Raw genomic sequence first — 24,841 nt, 5'->3', positions numbered from 1 at the left:
TATCGACAATGTGACGATAACATTAAAATGTTAGAAGGTTGCCAAAATAATAAACGATATGATTGTCGATTTTAATATTTTATTTCTAATATTTTTTTGTTTTATTGATAATAAACCATCAAAAAATATCAACCTAGATTAAACTTTTAACTTACTTAAATAAATTAATAAATTAATTACTAAATTAATTTAAATTAATTAGTGTGGAAGATTATATTAATCTAAAGAAATTGAAATTCAACGATATTATCAAATGGGTATAGATTATTATTGATCCGACCGTTACAAACATCAAGTCATAATTCGGTATCATAACTCATAACTCGGCCAAATAAAGCACAGTTCAGCATTACGCGTTACAAACTGAGCTCAACGGCCTACACACTAGAATCAAAACGACAGGCCAGACATCATCACCCATTAAGCCTTATTATTATTCTTCAATTCAGACGATGAAACAGAAACATAACCGACTTGTCTCACTCCGCATATAAAGGTATAACATCTTCTCTTTAAACATATATTGAATTCTCAATACTGATTTAAGTTTTAGAGTGCCTTTGCAGGTACACTCCCCCCTTGTTTTTTACTCACACTCTGCGCAATTGGACATCCCCTCGGAGTAAAGCTCGGACTTCCACAAGGCTCAAAGGTCGGCACCGAAGATAACAACTCGGCGTCGATTCTCAGGGGCCGAGCTCTCCCTTCAGGTATCCATACAAGAAAAATTGGCGCCCACCGTGGGGCCGAGAATATAATCCCTTCCATATATCATCGGCCTCGACGTTCTCGCTTGGAGTCATGGCTGAACAACTTCCATCCACACCATCTGAACTCTTTCACATGGTGACCGAGTTACGGCAAGCCAACCAGCGCATGGCTGAAGAGAACCAAAGAATGGCAAATCAAATTGCTAATTTGAATAACACTCGAATCGTAAACAACAACGATCGACAAGAACGGACAGAAGAAGCCGAGCATCAGTCAGAACCGACGCATGTCTCTGAAACTGCTCGGCACGAAGAAGAGCAATCCGAGCATAATGAGGAAGCTCGGCCAGACGAAGAGGACGACAACCTAGAAAGCTCCCATGGGCCGTTCACAGCTGAGGTGATGAATTTCGTGTTGCCCAGGAGGTTCACTCTGCTAACCACCATAACCCCCTATGATGGGTTAGGTGATCTGAAGAAATACATCAAAAAGTTCACCTCCATAATGATAGTAAACGGTGCATCTGATAAAGTTTTATGTCGTTGTTTTCCATCTTGATGTAGTTTTGGACATTGAAGTATTTATTATCTTTTGAGTTTTCATATATCATTTATCAATTGCTTTCTATTTATCACAAGTCCTATCAAAATAAGTGAAGTTTCGCTCCAAAAATTGTTATTTACATTATCATCTTTCATAATAGACATATCAAAGTAATTAACAGTATATATAAATATCATCGTTAGGTTTTAGTTGATGAATTGATAGAAGGACATCATGTGTCCACCGTTTACTATCTTGGAAGACCAAATTGGTACTTTTTTTCTTTAGGCACTAATTTGTCTGAAATCGAAATCTTCAGAAACCTAATTGTTACTTTACTCTACAATTAATAACTAATAATTAAATAGGAATATCTTTTGAATGAATGGTGAGAGATGACCATAATAATAGTGGTTATGACACTCAGTTAATTAACACAGCAAGTCAACAACAAACATAATCAATCAAAACCCTAACAATAATACCACTGGCACAAAAAACCCAACTCGAACCCTTTATGATTCAATTTGCAGATTGAAGACACCAAACAATAACTAAAAAAGAGACAGAAAACAGTGATTACTTCTCACGCCGGGTGATAGTGCCTCCACATGGCAACTCGATGGTAGTCTCTCATGGACGAAGATTGCAATCGCTATCACTCTCACTCACAGCATCGCCGACGATAGCACCGTGTTCTTCCTTTTCGTTAGAGCTCTGCCGCCTTTATCTCTTCGTGTTTTGTATGAAAGAGGAAGAAAGAGTGATTGTAGTGGCTGAAAATGGGAGGAGATGAAGAGAAACAATGTCGTTTTGATTCAAGCTCTATTAATAACAAAACGACTTCGTTTGATATGTGTTGATTTGTTGCATAACGATCCATGTGACAATATTAATAGAAACTGTTAGTAATTTGACAGAGGACCAATGTGATTAATTTTAAATCTTTGACCTATTAATTTGATTAAAAAAATTATTCGAGGATATGTTATTCAGTTTAAATCAACTTGCATGGACTAGAATTTTCATGAAACATGGTTAAAGAATTGAAGAAGCAAAGTTTTAGTTGAATACAATAATTATCAATTTGCTAGATATTGCTAGAAGCTAACATGTTGGAAACTTGAAGATTTTTTAAGAACATTCAAGAGAGTAGTATAACTATAACATTCTATAACATTGAAGAAAATCAAACTCAAATTGAATTGAAATTGGAGGCAAGCAACCTAAATTAGAAGATTATGGAAACTACATGAATGCAAGTTGAAAGAAGATTCATGAAGACAACTCATAGCATGATAGTCATTACAAAATTGATTTGTGATTCATAAATTATTATTTTTAGTAGGAAACATTGCCTATATAAAGGCACATATGCCTTGTGTATTGTATGTGTGTTCCATAAATGAAATGAATATGTTTTGAAATATTAGAAACTCTCTCCTTAGTATTATAAGTGTTGGTGAATTTGAGAGGTAAAAAAATATGATAGTGTTACTTGTGTGAGTGAGTGATCTTGGGACCAATTAAATGTGGGTATTTTACTAACAGGATAAATTTGACGATCGACTCATTTTTTAGAGACTAATTTAACCATTAATCCGCCATCTATTTATACTAATTCATAAGTAGTAAAATTACATTGCAAATATGATCATTTGTAGCATTATGAATTTGCATATCCGAATTATAAATTGATCATCTCAAGTTAAAATGTTTGACTAAGTAATAATTTTTTGACATTTGAATTAGTCAAATTTTACCATCAACTTGCATCATCCTTAACTTGTAGACAAATTAAAATTATTTTTTAATTTATCACAATAAAAATAATCTTTTTTAAAATTTTATATTTTGTTTAATTCAAACGAAATTGTTTAATCATCAAAATTGATTTTATTTTTTCAAAGAAAGTTGTTACACTTTAGACCATCTCCAGTGGGGAACTCATCTCAGTTCCTGTTTATGGCCCACCTGTCATAAAAAGTAACTCCACATCAGCTTTTGCGTCATAAACAATAAATAGGAACTCAAAGCATCTCTCTCTTCCCCATTAGGAGGAACTAACTTTAGTCCCTATTGTGGTCCTACTTAATTAATTAATTAAAATACTTAAAATTAATATAATTATTTTTTTTCAATAATATTATTTCAATTTATAAATTTAAAAATAATTCATTATTAAAAGATATTAATATTAAATAAATTCATATATAATAATAATACATTGTTTATGACGCAAAAGCTGATGTGGAGTTACTTTTTATGACAGGTGGACCATAAACAGAAATTGGGATGAATTCCCTACTGGAGATGATCATAAACAGAAATTGGGATGAGTTCCCTACTGGATATGGTCTTAGAACTAAACAGGGTTAGTTTAAGAGTGTATATGTTAGTTGCATTGTAATTGCTCATTTTGGGATTCTTCATTATTTTTTCTCCGCCTCTCTCCTCTCACTATTTCATAGGCCCCGCGTACTTAGCCTGTTATCTATACGGTTTCTTTGTTTAATTTGCTCTCTTTTTTTATACTCCAATAATTTGGTACGAAGTAATGACGTGTTTTTAATTTAAAAAACAAAAAAAAACAAAATAGTAATGACATGAGAAAAATTGAGATGATACCTTTTAGAACTGGAAATGAGATATGATATGCATGCAATGCATGACATTCTTTTTTATTCTGTAATGAAATTTGAACCTAAATTTTATAGGGATTATTTTAATAAGAAACTAACTCAACTAAGTTAGGAGACTTTGTATTTGAAGATTAAAGAAGAGAAAAGAAAGTCAAAAATCAGAACTATAAACTTTTTAGCCATATCCATTTGTAATTCCTTTAACATAAAAAGGTTAACACGTATAAAAAAAACCTAGTTTTTGTCCCCTCTTTTTCAGAGACATTTCGTCATTTCATTGCGAGATGTATGTTTTTTGTTTTTGGGGGGAGGGGGGTTGTGCATTTTCTTTAGCGCCTCATTCAATGTATTTCTTTTTAGTTTTTATCAACTTGATTCAATATTTTTAAAGTCGTTAAAATGATAGGCCGCATAATGGCCCATTATGCAAAGCCTGTATTTAGCCCTTTAGGTGTCTTCAAACAAAATCGAGCTCAAGACCCAAAGAAAGGAAATAAAAAAAACAACCTTCCAGTCCTTAAATATTTCTCCTTTTGACAAATAAAAAAAGTTTAATTAAAAAGTTGTGCTTTGGACCCTTGGTGGGCCTTGGCTTTTTAACTTTTATATTTTAATATATTAAATGCATAAAAAAACTTAAATATTGACCTTTATTTTATATTTTGGATAACAATTTTCTTCTTATAATATCATCAACAAATACTTGTTAAAAACTCTAAAAAAATATAAATATTTGTCCTCAAGCTTTGGGAGATGCCGAGATGTAGGAGTGTTCATGGATCGGATGAAATTAGATTTGATGTGACTCAGATTCAACTCAAAATATATATTGGGCCTATTTGTTAGATTCGAACTCGATCCTAGAACCAATAAAACCTATACACTTTTGGACCACAATTATATCGGATAAAAACCGGGACGTTAACATTACCTTCTTGTAAGCTAGCATGTGAAAATATTCAAATTTCCAATACTCCAACTATTATTTGACATAATAAAATTTACTTAGAAAAATATAACAAAAACCAACTATTCCTTAAAATTAAAGTATAACCACAATCAATACTAATATTGTCTAATAACACCAAATATTTAAATCAATACAAATAACACAATATTATATATTAATTTAAAGTCTTATGCATTTTAAACATAAAATATTAACTTATAGTCTTATAATAACTAATAACACAAAATATTAAAGTTTACAATACTTAAATTCCACATAAGAATAGGCATCATGCATCACTAATAACACAAAATATTAATTGTGTATGATAATCGGACCATTGAGCCGAATTCGAGTGACCCGAACCATAGTCCAGACCCGACCCAAAATAATGACCGAATATATTTTTAAGACCATTGTCCAATTCTAAACTTGATAAAATTATATCAAACTAGTATTTGAAAAATTCGGAGTCGGACCGAATCTTCGAATCGAGTCGAATCATCATGAACACCTCTAACGAGATTGGACATGGCTTGAAGAATCAGGAGTTCAGGACCCCTCGCACACGTGTGCACCAACCATGAATGCCATCAGAGGCACGCAATTTTGGATTTGACTTCAAAGACGGCTCAGTCCAGGGATTTTTTTGCATCATTAGTTGTTCTCTTCATTTATTTTATTTTGCATTTTTTTTGTCTCTATTTATTTTATTTTGTCTGGTTAAAGATATTTGTTAGAATTCTTCACAACTTTAATTTTTCTTTTAAACATATGAATTTTCTACAGTACATACATTAGCGAATTTTTTCCGGGTTTTTAACTTTTTATTAAAGGAAGATGTTAACATTCATTTGATTGGATGAATATAGTAATTTTCACGCATTTCTCTTTTTTCTGGATGAAATTGTTCCTCCTCTTTTTTATATTAATAAAATTATAATATAATTAATATTAGGTAGAAATTATTTTTAATATAAAAATAAAGATGATGTTTTAGTTGAATATTGCTATTTGAAATATATTATAATATTGTAGATATGTAAAAAAGATATCCAACATACATTTTGTGTGTTAGCCAAAATGTTGATACGTGTCCAACACGCCTTCTGTATGTTTTTAGGATGATGACTCTGTCTAACATGTACTCTGTGTATCGCTAGGATGATAACACGTGTCCAACACGTTGCGTGTTAATTCTCTACTTCTAAAATTCACCTACATGTAATTACATTAAATAATTCCATTTAGATATGTCTTAGCCAAAATATTGACACATGATAACATGTGTTTAACACGCACTTTGCATATTCCCAAAATAATGACACGTGTCTAACACGCAGATATATGTTGATTTTCTACCTACAAAATTTGCCTACTTATAATTACACCAAATAATTTTATTTTTAAAAAAACACCGATATTGTTTCATATAAAACAAATAGCCAATATCAGAATCACAAAGTAGTTGTTTCTTTAGCTTTTTCATTTTCTTTCTAAGTTTACCAAAAACTCATAAGATTAATTTGTACAAGTATATATTAAAGAAGAGTGAAGTTTCAATTTTGTACTCAACTTTCATGTCTCTAGTTTGCTGTAAACTTATTTTTGTCATATCCACAACTATGTGTTAATGCATTGAATTGTTTTAGTATATAAACAAATTAGAAAACAGCTTAAGATGCAGGCATGCATGCACGATGGTAGGTGATAGTAATAAATAAGAATTATTGTACACCATAGTCAAGGGTCACAACTCACACGTGACACACGTTATCGTTTTGAATGAACAAGTGCAACTTTTCCGGTCTCCCTTTATTGAAGGAAGTTCTATTTAGTATTTACATATGGAGTTATGCATAAGGCAAAAATATGATTAATATTTGACATCAATATCAATATATGTGGCATAGATGATAATTGATGTGTGGATTTAAGAAAATCTGGCATGCATGGGGGGCCGGTCTTCCCGACATTCACAACGTGTGTTGTTTGTACTATATATCTTCAGTCTACACATTTATAAGGTGGATTTTTTAGGCGGTGATTTTGTTGTTTTCTTCCTTTTCCTCTCCCACTTAACTAATAATGTGTGAATTTATGGATGGAAAGGCTTAGATGATGATATTGATGTTGCTTTCTTCTTTGCTCCTTTTATTTATTTATTTTTTTTTTGGAAAAGTAGACTTCAAAGATGAAAAATCGGATAAAGCATTTCGCTTTTTGAAAATGATGATCGATGAAACTAAGAAAACAAATCAAAGTACTAATTAATTAAAATGAATTAAGATCAAATGGTGGATAATTTTTTATTGACATTTATGTTTCAGAGTTAATAAATAAACAATTAAATTTAAAGTAAAAAATGTCAATAATCTGTATAAGTAGTAAATCAAATTAAGCTGATTTGATTTACTGTGTATATGTTGTATCAGTAGTAAATCAAATCAACATGATTCGATCTACTACTTGTATATAATAGGTTTAATTACCTTATAGTTTTACCAAATTTTTAATTAGTTCCCTATACTTTTTTTTCTTTTCAATTGGATCATTAAACATTAAATTTTTTTTCAATTTAGTCCCTGCCAAAACAAAACCGTTTAAAATAACAGAATATTCTACTCAAAAATCAGATATTCTCATAATTAAATTAGAATAACTAATTAAACCCACTGTTATTTTTACAAAATACCAAAACAGCTCTTGACATTTTGTCCCAAAATTAAAGAATCCTAGCCAGCGGTTGTCTTCTGAAATTAGTGGTGTTTCTCCTCCGTTCCTCCATCTGCATCGTCGTCGTCGTCATCCTTGGAGGCGTGAGCGTTCGTCGTCGTCGTCGTCCATCGTCCTTGGTCTACGCTGCATTGCTCTACGCTATTCGTGAGTCTACTCTGCTCTGCTCCGTGGCACTCCCGTAGCTACCGTCACGCTCCCTCGCCGTGCCTCGCGCTCCGTGGCGCTCCTGTGGCTCCTGTCGCCCTCCCTCAAAATATCGCACTCCCGTGGCTTTTGTCAGAAGAACCACTATTCAATGGGAAGACAGAATTTGATCGGCTTGATAAGGTATATATTAGATGTCATTTTCTAATGTAGCAGGTCATTCTCACCCTTGTATTTTTCTTTCCTTTTAACTTCTTATCCCTTGTGTAACTTGACCCTAAATGTGGTTGCTAGTCCAATGATATTTTCTCTCCCTTTTTTTAGCAGATTTTTAAGATTCTTGGCGAGCGAAACAATTTGACCCGAGTTCTCAAAATTACCTGGAGTCAAGGTCAATTTTGTTAAGAACCAGTGAGTACTTTTTATTTCCTTTATTTAAGACATTGTTTGTTTGACTACACTGTTCTTATGTTTTGTTACTGTTTTTCCAGGCTTCCAACTTTGGGTGGTTCTGATCTGGCTATCTGGTCTCTCTTGGTGATTTGTCCTATTTCTGAGCTTTTTGGTTTGTATTGACAATTGGACTATTGGCTATCACATTGTTTCTAAAGTATTATAAAACATGAATAAAAAATCTATTTTTATGTGCAGCGGATTACGGCTGAAGCTACTCTCAATCATGAATGGTTCCATGAAGTTCCTGTTTCCAAGAGTAAAGAATTTAGAGTAAATTATCAATTATGCCCCCGAATTTCTAAAACGCTGACATAAATACCCCTAATATTTATTAACGACAATCATACCCTTGAAAAATTTAAAAACGGAACAAATCGGCCCAACTGTGAGGAGAACCCTTCTCCGTTAAACGGAGCTTGGTGATGTGGCAAACGGAAGTCCAACATGGCATCCATATTAGGCTCTCAATCCCTTCTCTCCCTTATATAGTGTTAGGTGAGAACGTTTTCCCCAATTTGAGCAGCAAGCAAAACCCTAACCAGAGCCATGCATGGTGGAAGCAGAGTCATGTCAAATTGTAATCGAAAGACACAGTGGATGGAAAATTGTAGCTCTGAAGGGCTCGAAGAACATGTGAACAAGCCATATGATGGGACATGCTTCTGCCGTCTTCAGGTGGTGGCCTTGAAGTTGAAGACGGGGAGAAACCCAGGAAGATGGTTTTTCAGGTGTCCTCTGTGGAAGGTATGTATGATTTTTCTGCTTCATTTGTCCCCCCTCCCCCCGATTGAGAATTGAGCTTGATGAACTGTATCTGTGTTGGGCAGACGAAGAACACTGGGTGCCGTTATTTTCAGTGGATGGATGAATCTATTGAGGAATCTGCTGGGGTGGAAGAATCCTCCAATAATGACACAGTAGTATGCAATGCATGTGAAGTCTTGAAATGGAGGTTTACCAGTATTGAGACTGAGGCGACACGCATAGATGGAAAGATGTTGATAGAGCAGATGAAGAGAGTTGAATTGCTTGTGTGTTTCATTCTGGGTGGAGTTGTACTGAGTTTATGTATGAGTTTGATTTGTTTGGTTATATAGGACAAGGGATGACTGTAGGACAGGGTTTATTAATGAATGTTAATTGTTATTGTTGCTTAGAAGTTATGTTGATATTGTTGTGGCTATTTAGTCACTTGTTGAGCAATTGGATCTGTGTCTTGAATTCGATTACATCACTAATAGAAGCATGAATTAAGTGAAGTGAATCTAACTAAAAAGGTAACTGAGATATGTTAACTAATTTCAAATAGACCTAAGAAATAAAAATTGGTAAAGGCACAAGATTAAGTAATTGGTCTGCATAACATTAAGCATTAGAACTAATTGTTCCATCCAAAATACTAGATACTGGCTAATCAGTCTTAATACCAGATATCAAAATACTAAAATTGTCCAATAAAAGGCAATAACCAACCATACTAAATATCAACATACAACCCAAAAACTACATAAACCACTGCAATTAAATATCAACTTATAACCCAAAAGATCAACTAATTATGCACCAAAGTTTCTCTCAAGATGGCTGATTTGGCATGAACTTTGAGAACCTAGAAGTGGTTACTTTAGATGCACCATTCATGGTTTCATTTGACACAAGTGGAGTCCTTGTGGAGTCTGAAACTCCTGAACCAACAGCAGCATTTGTAGAAGGTGCAACGGGCCTTATATGTGGGGACCTAAATGGTGGGTTGGGCCTTGGAGTGGCTGGTGGGCCTAGAGCTATGGGCCTAACATTGGGTTGGGCTGTTGGAACTGTAGATGTGGGCCTCATACTTGGCTAGGCTAAGGGGTGTCTCCTAATAGGCATCTTTACCCTGGATCTTTCCTTGCTAGTAGATGCAGCAGCAGCCGCAGCAGCATTGGAGGGAGTTTCAGATCTTGGTGCTCTCCTTGCAGGGTTGGATCTAGCAGCTCTCCCTCCTTCACCATGAGTTGTTGCCCCGGATGTGTTCATGTTGGCCTACAAGAAATTAAGTCTAATTAGTACATGTGAATTTACTGTAAACAGCAATTATTGAGAAATGAGCTACCTCTTCATCAGCTTCAGATTGTGGGTGGCCTTGGGTGAGCTCCTCTTCAACTGCATCCATGGTTTCTTCTCAAAACATCTCCTGCTCTGAGTCTGACATGTCTTGTAAGCCCCTGGGTGGCACAATTCCTCCTGTTGCTGGCTGACCTGCTTGAGGTGCTTGTTGTGCATCTTCATCTTCCTCAGCTGCAACACGAGTCTTCTTATCAGGACATGTCTTGGAATTATGTCCCACCAAAGCATCAACAGATGAGAATAGTCAATAGCAAGAGGCATTGAACAAGTGAGTTTTTATTTACCTTCTTGCAAAATTTACAACTTATTTTTTCATAGCTCCTCTTGATTTTGTACTGGCTCCCACTTTGTCTCTCTGATTCATGTCGTCCTCTCTTCTTTGTAGACCTTCCTATTGGCCTCTTATAAGGGGGAGGGAGACACGGCAGCCCTTCTGCATCAGCCCAATATTCTTGACTAGGGACAGTGTTGATGTGAAATTGGTATGTTCTATTGTATGATTCCATAGTCAGCCAATGGTGGGCATAATCTTTTGGTCGTTGATTTTTTCTTTGAATTGCAGCAACTCCATGATAGCAAGGCAGACCTGTCAGTTGCCACTTTCTACAAGTACAAGTCCTTTCGTGAGTGTTTACCGAACTGTTCGACCATGCCTTCTAACTTCAAAGACATTGTGCTCATCGTCTCCCACCCATTGAGCTTCCCAGTAATTTCCTTCCTTCTTTTCCTTCTCCAATCTGCTGGTTTGGATAGGCGCCAGTTTACCCGTGTAGGTCATGAGTGCATCTTTGTGCATAGCCATAGTCTTCATGAGGTAATATCTAATCTCCTCTAGCATGGTTATGATGCTCTTGCCTCTTAGCCCCACCATGGTTGCATTAAGTGACTCCGCATTGTTGTTCGTTATGTTATCCACTTTAGGCCAAGTGGAGAATCTTGATCTTGACCAAGTTTCTTGCTCATTCTTAGACAGATATTCCCAAGCAGAAGTATTAATTCTCTTGATGGCATCCATACCTTCATTAAATTTCTGATCAGTCAGTGCCCTTGCACATTGAAATAGCAACTGTTTAAGTTCTAGGTCTTTCCAACGCTTGTTAAAATTCCTCCACATATGCATAGTACAGAACCTGTGTTTAACCCCTGGAATAACTTATTGTAGAGCAGGTATTAGCCCCTGTAAATAACTAAGTTAGACATAATATACTATAAAATAATTGTACACACAATTTAAGGGCTAACCTTCTGTTTGTCAGACATGAAGTGCCAGTCGAATTGCCTATGATCCCCGATATCTTCCAACAAATACTCTAGGAATTCTTTCCAATTGGTCGTTGTTTCTGCATCAACTACTCCATATGCAACTGGGAATAGATGATTGTTAGCGTTCTGAGCAACGGCTGTAAGTAGCTGCCCCCCAAAATAACCCTTCAAAAATGCTCCATCAAGGCATAGGAAAGGCCTACATCCTTGCTTGAATCCCCTTTTGCAGGCATCTAGACAGATGTATAGACTTCTAAACTTAGGCAGACCCTCTTGTTGTGGGGTTGTGCTCATACGGCAAGTGGATCCTGGATTGGCCTTACACAGCTCAGTCAAGTAAGTCCTTAACTTCAAATATTGTTCCTTCTCTGTTCCCTCGATGACATCCTTAGCCTTCTCCATTGCCCTAAACATCATCCTCTCTCCGACATAGATATCAAACTCAACTTTGAACATATCTCGAGCCTCTCTATGGGACAAGTTAGGACATACCCTAATCTTGCTAATCAACTCCTCGGCCACCCATTTACAAGTGACTAACCTGCTTTTATTACTCCTAGGATATGTATGCTCATCGACCAATATTTTTATTTGGTAACTAGGTGGCTGGTTTCTCCTTGGACAGTAAACTTCCCATGGACAAGTTTCATTGTAACAGATGACCCTGTACCTATGTGGTTCAACCTTGAGAAAAAAATGCTTCTCTCCCCATCTGAATACTATACTTCCTGACTGCATCCTTAAACTGCTTCATCGTGCCATACTCCATCCCTAACTCCAGTCTAATTTTGCCAAACTTTGTATCAGGATTATGCTGAGGAAATACTGGATTTTCATCCTCAGAATTAGAACCTGGTGGGGTGTGCAGTTCTTCAGAATGATACTGATATTCAGTAGGCTCTTCATCATGATCATTTGGGTTAGGAACAACCACCCTTTGCGGCCTGATTCTCTTCCCTAGGTGGCAGAATCCTCTGGCCAGATGGACGGGGTCTTCGATGAATCCTCCGACCTTGAACCCCACAAGAGGCATCCTCATCTAATTCAACAACATTACGCATTCCTAGTTTAAGGTTATTAATTAGCGGACAGTTTATGGCAAATACATTTACAATCCAAAAAAAAAACAACATTACTACTAGGATCTACAATTCATATACTAACCAGCATGTGCATCACTATTGTTTTGTGGTGCAGGTTGATCTCTACCAGATGGTGGGGGCCTCGCATGTTTCTTCCTGTGTTTTCTTCCCCTGCCATCAACTTCTTCACGATTAGATAGCCTCTCATGGTCTTCAACATGTGTCTGCTGATTGTCTCCTAAATTGGGGGCCTCATTTTCAATTGTTCCAGCCTCAGTTTGATTAGAAAGATTTTCAGTACCAGCCTCCTCTGGCAATGCTTCATCATACCCCCCGTTGTTCAATGTTGGTTCATCCTCTTCTTGTTGTTGCTCCTCGTGCTGTGGGGGATCGTCTTGTTCATTTGCTTCATTTAATAAAGGAGCTCCCTCTACTTCTGTATGTTCAAATCCTCCCTCCTCTTCATTTTGTTGGGGTTCCTGGTCATGATTTTGCTGGTCTTCTAAAGGAGGCATGTCAACATCTTCGTTAGCCAAAACCTCAGCCTCATCAACATACTATGGATCTGTATCAACTGGATGCTCAAAATACAAGTGGACCCTGTTTTCATTCCTCAGTGCAGCATCACACATCTTAACCACATCGGCATCCCTTCTGAGCACCCGTAACCCGTTAGCTAAATCCATCCCTGGCTCCAACCAATAAACTTCATTAAACCTAGTATAACCTAAATCTAGAAACAAGCCTTCAACAAGGAATAGATTACAAGTATCAACATGCACCCTCTCGATGATACTCACTAAACCACCATTATACTTCAGCACACCATCTGCATCCTTCTTTAACCAACCCCGATGGTGATAAACAAATGTGATGTGCGTAGCCATCTGACAAAAATCATCAAAAAAGTCATAATCAGCTAACACAACACATGAAAACACCATCATCATACCTCCATTGCAAACCTTAAACGACTGATAATAACAACAATGCAAACATAAAATGCTTACCAAAACCTTGGTTGATCAACAGCGACTTCTTCACTCCATATCAACGCCAAACGTGATACTGCATGTGACGTTGCCAAATCCAAGAAACAAATATAAAGCGACAACAGACGAAGAGAAACAGAGACGACCACCCACAAACTCTTCAGTTTCGCGCGTCCAACATAGTCTTTGTTAAATATGGTGTTTCACTTAGGGTTAATTTCGTCAATTCATCTGAATTGGGCAATTAGGGTTTGTTGAATTGGGGATACATGGACAAAACGGGATTGATAGCCTAATACGGATGCCACGTTGGACTTCCGTTTGCCACATCACCAAGCTCCGTTTAACGGAGAAGGGTTCTCCTCACAGTTGGGCAGATTTGTTCCGTTTCCTAATATTGAAGCATTTGAGAACAAAATCGGCATTTGAGATCTGAAGGAAGGCCAATCATACTTGACATGCCACCTAAGAGAACAAAACCAGCATTTGAGAATGACAAGAAAAGTTGTTCATAAAACCAAAAGGTAACAAAAAAAGATTGAACATATTTGGTCTATCTGAAAAATTGAGCACACAATCAAATCAATCACAAATGTTCATATCATTTATAGCTTGTTGCAAAAAAAAATGATGCCAAAGAAACTGAAATTTTTTTTCTAACATTAAAATCCGTTGACAGACACAAATCATCAAAATAAGCTAGTTATTGAATCTTGAAGGCATGTTATGCCTTCAACTCCTTCATTTTCATTAAACAAAGAATTGAGTCAGAGAAAAATCTTCTAACTTAGTTATGAGCTTACCTGAATTTGCCCAAGGCTTCTCCAAAAGAATCTTATAATATGCATTGTCAAAAGAAGTTGGACTTCCAAAACCTTTACTTCCAAGAGTGTAGGTTCCAGACAAAGCTACAAGTACTTGTGTTCTGTTGAAGAGAATCCCAAAAGGATAACAAGTTAACAACACATAAGTAAAATGAGTTCTAGTTAAAAGAACAAATAATATGCAGAGAATTTTAGCCAATAATGAATAGATTTCGTCTAAGCAAACAATCAAATAGCTTTTAGGTTAGGTAATTATGAAAACATTACAAGAAAAATAGAACAAAAATTGAACAACAATTTCAGAACTTCAATGAAATTAACAGATATGAAATTAACAAGACCATATCAGCAATTCTGCCTACAGCAATTCTACCTACACCATTCAACAATATTACAAAACAGAGTAAGTTTCCAACATTAACAAAATACCAAAACATTAAATCGGAGTAACAGTTACATAACAAAACAAGTTTCCAGCATATTAGGTGTTCTGGACTAAAACAGAGTAACAATTACAAAGCAGCAAAAGTGCAAAACACTAAAACAGCAATATTAGGAGTTCTGGAATCAGAACCATACAGTCTAAGAAGACCGAAGCACGAAGAACGCAGACCCAAGACCCAAGATGAATTGAAGAATTATGGAACAAAAATTGAAGAAGAAGTTCAGAGAAGATGAAGACGAGGAGTCACTCACCTGGGTTTGAGCTTCCAGCGAAGACGAAGAGGATCTGCCGAGTGACTGGGTTCCGGACACGGGAAAGAGGTTGAAGCGGCGGTGCTGAGGATCTGGCGACGGCGGCGGCGCTGACGACCTGTGAACCGCGGCAACGATGGATGGCTACTGGACTAGGGTACTGGGTACGTTATTCCTTTGCTACAGAGGGCTAGGGTTCACGATGGAGTGAGAATGTGAGATCTGAGATGAATGAATGGGGAAGAGGGGGGTAGTTCTGGCTTCTGGGTCACGAGCGGGTCAGGTACGCGGGTTTCATTTTTTTTAAAACCAATTAAAAAACGGCGTCATTTTAGAGGAACCGGCTAGTCACCGGTCTGATCCAACCGGCCAGTTTTTGGCCGGTTCAACGATTTTTCAGCGGTTTTATCTCCACCGGTTATTAAAAGAGGACTGAACTGCTTGCATGGCCGGTTCGTAGTTAAACCGGTTCGACCGACCGGTCTGATCCGATTTTCAGAACCTTGGTTGTGAAGATATTTATTCTTTTTGCCAAGTTAAATTCAGGTTAACCTTTATGCTTGATCATTATATAAAAATGCATCTGGAACGCTGCTTTCAGCTTAAGGTGTGGCATAATTGCCTTCTCAAAATAGGAATAGTCAATGTCTGCTGAAACTTGTTATGTAATATATTTCCATTAACATATTATTGTATCCATTCTTTTTTTTTAATGTGCTTAAGATAAAGTATTTTAAAAGTAAAAAAATGTATTTTTGGTACAATTTGTATATAAATAAGTAAAAGAATGATAGTGACAAAATAAAAAGAATTATAGGAATATCTTTTATGGCGTAGAATTATTGAATAGGGATTATATAAGAATATCTTTTATTGAATATTTATAGTTTTACCAAATTTTTAATTAGATCCCTAAGGGTATACAATTAATTTTACAATTCACTAATATTTTTTTTACGTTTAACTTTAACAAGGACTAAATTGAAAAAAAAATGTATAGACCCAATTGAAAAGAAAAAAAGTATGACCTAATTAAAAATTCGATAAAACTATAAGCACTTGCAGAGTAATTAAACATATATAATACACATAGTAAATCGAATCAAGTGGATTTAATTTACTACTAGTACAGCATATACATGATAAATCAAATCAACTTGATTCGATTTACATGTAAATAGCGTTGACTCCATATATATAAAAATATTTAAGACAAAGCGTATAACTAATTTTGATTTAGAATATCTGCATAATTTTAAAATATATATATGCGTGTTACATTTCATGAAGAAATGCCTATGCAGCGGGTGGTAATAAATCACTTTGTGGTGCTGGGTAGAAAATGCACCCAAGATTTTTCAATTGGTAGGTAAAGTTAGTATATACAAACAAAGAATATATATTTACTATTTAACTGTTTTTACCCACCTTTTTTATTCTTTCGCTCATTTTTATTTACTCTCTTTTATCCTATCTTTTTCTATGTGGTAAATCTGAAAAGAGGTATAGTTTATCCTGTTCAGATTTGAGTTTGTCTCTACTAGATTGGAAGAAGGTATACGTCGGCTTCCAAAGAACGGTGATGGTAGGCATTGACGTTAGGATTTTATGGTGGTAAAGAATTTTTATAAAACAGTCGCGTTGTAGATATAGTTTCTAAACCAACAAAAATCCCTTCGTACAAACGTTTTGGTTGTCACAAGTAACAAACCCCTTAAATAAATTGTTAACCGAAGTATTCAAACCTCGGGTCGTCTTCTCAAGGAACTTCAGGGAAGTATGTTCTTATTATTGGTTATGGAGATTGTAGATTTGGGGTTTCAAGTATGAGGAACGAATATGACAAATAATTTAAATGGCAATTAAAAATAAATAAATAACTGTAAAATAAACTTTTGGCAAGGTATGAGAAATTGGAGGTCCTATCCTGGCTATCCTTATCAATAATGATAATAATTGAATCTTAATTCCATTTCGTTAGCCTTTACTAATATAAAGGAAGGTCAAGGGATTAATTGGTTTGATCTTCGGATCCTATTTATTTCCTAAGAAAAGATTGAGATTATTGAAGTTCAATTCAATTAACAAGATAACAATTATCAATCATGTTTGAGTTTGACAACTCCTGAGTTACTGATTTCTTAACCAAAACCAAAAGGAGAAAAGTAAATCTACTGGAATAAAAAATGTCTTCAGAGTAAAAGTAACAATAGCATAAATAAAAGAAATCAATATTAAACTGAAATACCTCAAATAACATTAATAAAAGAGTAATCTGTAACATGAAAGGATTCATAAAGTAACTTGCAAAAGTAAATAAAAGGAATATTGAACCTGATCAAAGGAGATAATCTTGAAAGCGAATAAAAATCCTAAATCTAAATCCTAATCCTAAAGAGAGAGGAGGGAGCCTCTCTCAAAACTAAATCTAAATCATGGAAAGTAAAAATTGGCGAGCTCTCTCTGAATGGATGCATTCCCTCACTTCATAACCTCTAGTCTATGCCTTCTGGACTTGGATTTGGGCCAAAAAGGGCCTCAGAATTCGCTATGAGCATTTTCTACAATTTCTGGTGTGTGGCCTCTGTCACGCGTCCGCGTGGGTCACGCGGTCGCGTCAGTTCGGAGCTTTTCTTGTCATGCGGTCGCGTCAGTCATGCGGCCGCGTCATATGTGTTTTGCTTAAGGCGCGCGGTCGTGTCAGTCATGCGGCCGCGTCGCTGTTGATTCGCGCTTGGCTTGCGTCCGCGTCGCCCATGCGATCGCGTGGATGCCAGTTTCTTCAAGAACTCTGTTTTGTGCTTTCCTTCTATTTTTGTATGTTTCCTTTCCATCCTTTGAGTCATTCCTGCCTTAGAAGTTCTGAAACTACTCAACACACTAATCACGACATCGAATGGAAATAAAGGTAATTAAAATAATTAATTTTAAAGCATAGGAAACATGTTTTTCACATACATCACATAATAAGGAAGGAGAAGTAAAACTATGCAATTAATATGAATAAGTGGGTGAAGGATTGAATAAATCACTCAAATTAAGCACAAAATGTATCATAAAATATGGGTTTATCAGGCACCTACAAAGGCATTTCAACGCTCAAACCAGAAAAAGGATAAGATGAATATAATACAATTCAGAGTGAATAGCATACCTTCTTGCGTGTTAGGGTTTAGTATTTATAAAGCTATTCCTCTATAGCACGGTTGTCTGTTGTCTTAACATTTTGGTAATCCTTTGAGAACGATTTCCAATATATCTGTTATAGCCTAAAATCTTTGTAATTGAACAAATACGTTTTTGTATATTTCATCGTAACCGATTTATAGATATATTTGGGGCAAGTTATAGTTAACGGGTCGCAGTTCTCTAACTGAATCTTGTAGACTTTGTTAAAATAAGTTGAGCTTATTATAAGTAAGACATATAGATTGAATATTCAAATGATTTGTCAATGAGAGTAACTCCTAAGTTAAAATTGTTTGTAATAAAAAGAAAAATTTGCAATGGGGGCCTTTGGATAAAAATAAAGTATAAAAAAATAATAATAAAACTATAATAATAAGTTTAAAAGAAAAAATAACGACTTGACCGGTGTAATAAATGTGTAGTAACTAAAAAAAAAAAGCAAGAGAGAGAAGCACGTAGAAGGCACATGCCCCTACTTAAATCTCATTTTTCTCTTCCTAAACTCTCTAAAGCTCTCCACCCCTCTCTATCTCTCATTTCTTTTTTTCATTATTTCATAAAAGAAAACAAAAAACTCAAACCCTCTCCTTTCATTCATCTCCTCTTCCATTCTATCTTCTTCATTTTAAAATTCTTATTTCAACCACAACACACTAGATTTTATTTTATCCTTCTATTTTATCTCCATTTTAATACATCATTTATATCCAAAGAAAAATTTTAGTTTTTACAACCCCAAATCAAAGAGTTCATCTTAATGAGTAAAGGAAGCATTTAACTTTTGAGTTTCGGTTATTATTGAGGCTTCAAGGTAACTCTTTGGCTCAATAATTAGCTATATCTCTAATTTTTGCCATTCCTATATTTATGGGTATGCATAAATCTAAATTAGGGTTATTATGGTTAGAAAATTTGGAGCTTTTGTCAAAGTGAGTAAGATTATGTTAATTGATAACATTAGTAGCTCACAAATATTATTATTGTCATATTTTTAGAGTTGTAGAGTTATTGGATATCATTTAGTAGCTCGTTGTCGTGCTCAGAGTTACTTCTAGATTCTTGGAATTAAGTAGTGAGTGGATATTATGTCTATGATTATTTTTAAGTATACTATTATCAATATTTAAATTGAATCATTATTTTGAACATTTGAAAATATTTGATTGTTGTGATTTTTAAATAATTGGAATAGATATCGATTTCTGAAAAACTCATAATTTTATAAAGATACACACGAGACGATATTTATATATTTTATAAATCATACTTGTTTTCTTATTTGTATTTGTTAAACTTTTATTAAATTTTCAATATGCATTCTTATATATACCCTATTTTTATGAAATTTGGTAATATGTTATAAGTATTAGAAATGGTTATATGTGATTTAGTTTGGATTGGTTTGGGAGACATTGACTAGAAAACTGTAGTTAACGGTGATTATGACGTTAACCTAGATGCATCTGACGCAGACCTCAACTTGCAAAGGCATTGCTAGCCTAACGTGTAGGCCACACATTGGATCTGTTATTCCGTACGTGCACACTAGAGGAAAGGGCTACCCTTAGAGGTGGAGCCATCCTAAATGTGTAATATTCAATTTGATTTGACTTCTGGAATGAGAACTCCTATTTTAGTTCATTCTGCTTAATTATTTATCTATTTATTTGTATAATTAATTAATATGAATTCCTCATCTTTGGAAAGAAATTTATTTTTCATGGTAAAACTTGTACTGTTTCGTGTGGGTTATAGATATAATGTTTACTCACTGAGTTGTAAAACTCACCTTATTATATTCCCATATTTTTCAGATACAGGTGTCATTCCAGGTTCCATTCTACCTGTCCCTCAGAAGATCTTAGTCCTTTCGGTGAGCCCTTCTTCTTTTCAAGGGCTATATAATTATTTAATAGAACCTTTACTCAAAATCTAGATTATGTCAATGCTCTATATATAAAAAGCAGGATCCACGTGTGAGTTATATTTTGAATCTCGAACTATTTAGATAGAAATTATAATTTGGTTACGTAAGACTTATGGATTTAGCTATATACTTTAACTATAAACTTAATATATATGATGCACCTTTTGATATGTTTGGTTTGCAAATATAATTGGAATGTGTTGTTGTTGTCGTCTCTGGAAATGGATATTTATTATTGATGCAGGAAAATAATATTCATGTTGGTAAGGTTCTAGGAATAGAGGAGTTTCTGTCCGTTTTTCTAAAGACTTGGTCGATTGGCTTGCTGCGGGACTTGTCCCTTGAGCTCCACTCATGACTTAGTTTGAGCCATGATAAAGTGGTATCAAAGCCTTAGATTTTCCTGTGTAATATGGAGCAAGTTTCCTTTAGTAAGATTACAATTGTGCAAATAGAAATCGGCCCATTTTCACAAAGTGTGATATTACCAGAGGCCTATAAGAAGTTGTCTTTAATCCTTTGTTCTCAAATATTTTTTTGTCTGTCTTATTGTCTTTTGAAACTCCATATACATATGTTGTTTGTGATCCAATCATTTCACTTACTCTATAGATAAAAGATTCCACCTAAGAAAAGACATAGTGGAGTCGTTCATGCCCCTGATACGGCTGAATCCAATAGGGCAGTTTCTTCCCCACTTGGAGCGCTTCGACAAAGACCAAGGAGCCAAAGGATAGCTGATAGGTGCGGAGGAGAGATACCTCACAAGAGAGTTCAAGAGAACCTCGCAATAGGAGAGCCTCAAGCGGACTTAGTTGCTGAATTAAGGGGAATGAATCAAACCCTTAATGCAATATTACAGGTCCTAACAAATCAAACTAAAGGCGAAACGGGACTTCCTAATGTGCCAAATCCTCAGCCTCATAAAGTTCATCAATTATTTGGGATCAAGAGCTACCAATTGAAAATTATTTGAAGTTGAATTCGTCCACTTTCAATGGAGATTCATTGGATGAAGATCCACAACAATATCTAGAGGATGCAAAGAAAGCTATTCAGACTCTCAAGTGCACCAAAGAATGGGCCGTTGAGTTAGTATTCTATAAATTGCGTGGTTCAGCAAGATATTAGTATGAATCTCTTCTTGAGAGCAAAGAAGCAGCTAGACTTCCTCTTCCTTCTTGGGAAGAGTTCACCGAAGAGTTTCTTGCTCGATTTTATCTAGCTAACAAGCAAGCAGAAGATGCAATCGCCTTTGAAAGATTAAGGCAAGAGAATATGACAGCGACCGAGTATGCTAAGGAGTTTACTAGACTTTCTAAAAGTGCTCCATACTTGGTGAATTCAGAAGAGATAAAAGTACATCGGTTCGTTCGTGGGTTGGCAGGACCTATGTTCACTACTCTTATGCCTGAAGTCGGATGCATGTCTTTTAAAGACATCCTAAACTCTGCTTATGGTCAGACTAATCAGCAAGGTTATTTGGGTTATTGAGCTCGTTCTCAAACATATTTTGGCAGGGTTGCTTTTTCTGGATCTACTCCTATGAGTGTTTCGAGTCCCAAATCTTTTGTTAAGGATACCTCTCAATCTAGTGCACAAGGTTCAAATCAGATAAGGCCAGCTTAGCCCTATTGCCAGCAGTGTGGGAGTTATCATTCCAGTATATGTTTCAAGACTACTAGAGCATGTTTTAACTGTGGTCAATCTGGTCATCTTAGGAGATACTGTCCAAATCCTAAAGGAAGCTTTGCTCCAGAAATTGCACGTCCTACAACATCAATGCCATCATCTTCAACTATGTCTATTGGGAATTCTTCTGGTCCTAGTGGTAGAGAAGCGGGTGACAGGGGGTTAGACTTATAACAGAGGAGGGAGCTTGATGTATTTTCTTTGGAACTCTATTGTCGCATGTATTTTTTTCCCTTTTCGTGCGTTGTTATCTATTTTATACTTATCCATTTCGAGTATGATACGACTTTGAATTTTGTTTTACCTAGCTTTTCTTCAAGACTTCTAGTTAAAACGCCTTTTCATATATGCCTATGTATGTATTTTTGTCTTTTAGAGGTTGTAATACCTCACCACCTCTGATTTACGAACATAAGCGTAAAACTCTGTATGGTAGGGTGTTACATTTTATAATTAGGATATTGACCTAAGGTTGTTTGTAATCATATATAACCTTGTATCGGAACATGCTCACTTGAGAACCTACCAGTTCTCCTATTGATGGTTGTATGGCTTTGTCACTTAGCTTCATTTTTTGATATGTAGAATAGAACAATACATTTGCACTGTTGCCCGGATCTAAAAGGACTTTTTCACTAATATCTCCGACCTGAAGTGATATAACTATAGGGTCGTCCAAATTTTTATCCATCGTTTTAAAGTCTGAAGGTTTGAATGTGATCTATGGGATATCCACGTTGATAGTTAAGGTCAGTTCAGACTCAGTCACTAACATCATGGCTCTATACGACCTCTTTCTGGCAGAGTTACTGCATCCTCCACCTGCAAAACCACTAGAAATACAATTAATAACGCCACGAGGTTGATTAGGATTTTCGTTTATCTTTTTTCCTTTGTCTCTATAATTGTCATTTGACTTTGAATGTTGGCCAATATCTATTGTGTTTAGCCTCTGTCCTTGACTATCTATGTATTTGTCTAACAGGCCCTAGCGGGCTAGTTTCTCGAAGAAGTCCTTTGCTATAGCAAAATCATCCATGGTATGGCCATACTTCTGATGAAAAGTACAGTATTTTTTTATTTATCCACATATCGTTGGTCTTGGTAAGTTCCCGCTTTGTTCGGTGCCTTGATCAATTTAGAGTGCAAGATATCTTTAATGATGTCTTCTCTTTTGGTGTTGAATAGAGTATATGTGTCAAACTTCGGTACTAGTTTGAATGGCTTTTGATTCGCCTTATTGTTCGAATGTTTGTTTCATTTGTCCTCCTCTCTGCTAGGGTTAGGTCTTTCTGCTCTTCAAATTTGTCGAAGTTCTTTTATTTCAATTTGGCTTGTTGCTCTTTCTCCGAACTCGGTCAGTGTCTTTGGCTACATCGCTGCTATAGTTTCTTAAAATTTTCCATGTCGGAGCCTACATTTTATTGCATGCAAGTGGACTTCCTGATTTAGGTTAGGTATCTCCATGACAACTTTAGCGAATCTTGTCATGTAGTCTTTGAGGCTTTCATGCTATCCTTGTTTTATGGTGCTGAGATAGTCCGAGTTGTGAACATAGATCTTGGAAGCTGTGAAGTTATTGATGAAGAGGTCGGCCAACTCATCGAAGCTCGATATAGAACCTGCAGATACACTAAAAAACTAGACCAAGGCATCACCATCTATGAAGGTTAGAAATTTTCGACAAAGTATTAGGTCAGATGTATTGTTCATGAACATCATTGAGTAGAATTTAGTAACATGGATGTTAGGGTCGCCAATCCCCTTATAGGGTTTTAGGGTCATCAGTAGAGTGAAGTTCTTTGGATGTTAGGGTCGCCAATCCCCTTATAGGGTTTTAGGGTCATCAGTAGAGTGAAGTTCTTTGGCATTTGAAAGTTCATAACTTCCTTTGAAAAGGGATTGGTTCTCTTTATTGATGGCTTTGGGGTGGCTATCACCGTAGTTTTGGTTTTTGCAGTATGGTCTTCATTATTGTCGTCGTTGGCAGGATTTTTCTGTTCTTCCTCATCACGTGGCTGTTTTGCTTCTAGTTTATTAGCTCGGTCATGTGTTGGACTTCTGCCCGCAAGGACTCATTGATAGCCAGAAGCTCGGCTTGAATGGGAGGAGAAGGAGGGTTACTTTGCTCTTCTGTCATAAGTTGTGATCTACAAAAAAGAAGTGAAAAAAAGGGGCAGAAAAGATGATGGTGGGGTTTAACTTAAAATCAAATTGGTCCCACGGTTAGAGCCAAATGTTCCTATGTGGTAAGCCTGGGAAGAGGTATAGCTCGTCCTGTCTAGAGTTGAGCTTGTCTCCACTGGGTTGGGAGGAGGTATACGTTAGTTTCCAAAGAACGATGGTGGTGGGCACTACAAAGGCGTTCCAACGCTCAAGTTAGTAAGAGGGTAAGCAGATAAGATGAGTATAATGCAATTCAGAGTGAATAGCATACATTCTTGCATAGTTAGGGTTCGGTATTTATAAAGTTGTTCCCCTATAGCAGTTGTTCGTAGTCCTGATATTTTAAAAATCCTTTGAGAACGTTTTCCAATATATCTATTATAGCCTAGAATATTTGTAACTGAATAAAGCAAGCTTTTGTATATTTCATTCTAATTCGATTTATAAGTGTATTTGGGTTGGGTTACAGCTAAGCTAACGGATCACTACCTAATTAATTTTTTGGATTAGGTATGATTTTGGTCCTTAACATAGAGGGCGAAAATTTATTTCGTCTTGGGCTTTTTTTTCGCTACAAAATAGTCCCAAAAGTTTCAGTTTGTTTTAAAATAGTCCTTTTTACCAAATTTTTTATTTTTATTACCATTTTTCCCCTAATTAAAAAATTTAAAAAAATTAAAAAAAAAAAGAAAGAAAGGGAATGCGGGGGGAAGAAAGAGA

General features: G+C 35.7%; 1 protein-coding gene and 3 long non-coding RNA genes across 6 annotated transcripts in view; 1 reads left to right on the top strand and 3 right to left on the bottom strand.

Moving 5' to 3' along the window:
* On the top strand, positions 7,457–8,449 carry LOC107647976. 2 transcript variants are annotated; one of them, XR_001621684.2, is made up of 3 exons: positions 7,457–7,911; positions 8,056–8,139; positions 8,220–8,449. It is a non-coding gene; the product is annotated as an uncharacterized LOC107647976 (long non-coding RNA). The 2 variants fall into 2 exon arrangements; XR_001621685.2 differs by having other exon boundaries at positions 7,459–7,911; positions 8,056–8,128; positions 8,220–8,445.
* LOC110263210 overlaps positions 7,459–24,841 on the bottom strand; it is a 23,943-nt gene continuing 6,560 nt past the window's right edge. Inside the window, exons 2-3 of the long non-coding RNA XR_002348416.1 lie at positions 21,664–21,667; positions 7,459–7,469 (exon numbers count right to left, since the gene is read on the bottom strand). This is a non-coding gene — a long non-coding RNA (uncharacterized LOC110263210). The remainder of the gene's footprint in view (positions 7,470–21,663; positions 21,668–24,841) is intronic.
* On the bottom strand, positions 9,453–13,984 carry LOC107646386 (submandibular gland secretory Glx-rich protein CA-like). Of its 2 annotated transcripts, XR_002348414.1 has the most exons (5): positions 13,646–13,984; positions 12,718–13,522; positions 10,575–12,616; positions 10,277–10,461; positions 9,453–10,206 (listed from the first exon to the last, which is right to left on the bottom strand). XR_002348414.1 is itself a non-coding variant. In XM_021104169.1 (2 exons), exon 2 carries the CDS (start codon positions 13,148–13,150, stop codon positions 12,713–12,715), a length of 438 nt encoding a protein of 145 aa, XP_020959828.1. In that variant the 5' UTR covers positions 13,151–13,522; positions 13,646–13,984; the 3' UTR covers positions 12,649–12,712. The 2 variants fall into 2 exon arrangements, 1 of the variants encoding a protein (XP_020959828.1); XM_021104169.1 differs by lacking the exons at positions 9,453–10,206; positions 10,277–10,461; positions 10,575–12,616 and having other exon boundaries at positions 12,649–13,522.
* Positions 14,017–15,402, bottom strand: LOC110263209. Its single transcript, XR_002348415.1, has 3 exons — positions 15,148–15,402; positions 14,431–14,552; positions 14,017–14,092 (listed from the first exon to the last, which is right to left on the bottom strand). It is a non-coding gene; the product is annotated as an uncharacterized LOC110263209 (long non-coding RNA).

The sequence above is a fragment of the Arachis ipaensis genome, chromosome B06 (genome assembly GCF_000816755.2).
Source record: "Arachis ipaensis cultivar K30076 chromosome B06, Araip1.1, whole genome shotgun sequence".
NCBI lineage: Eukaryota > Viridiplantae > Streptophyta > Magnoliopsida > Fabales > Fabaceae > Arachis > Arachis ipaensis.
Note: the sequence above shows the minus strand (reverse complement) of the source record. Positions and strands in the feature narration are given on the sequence as shown.

Coding starts and splice junctions, on each gene's coding strand:
- LOC107646386 (XM_021104169.1), bottom strand. CDS start 13,150: ATGCCTCCTTTAGAAGACCAGCAAAATCATGACCAGGAACCCCAACAA.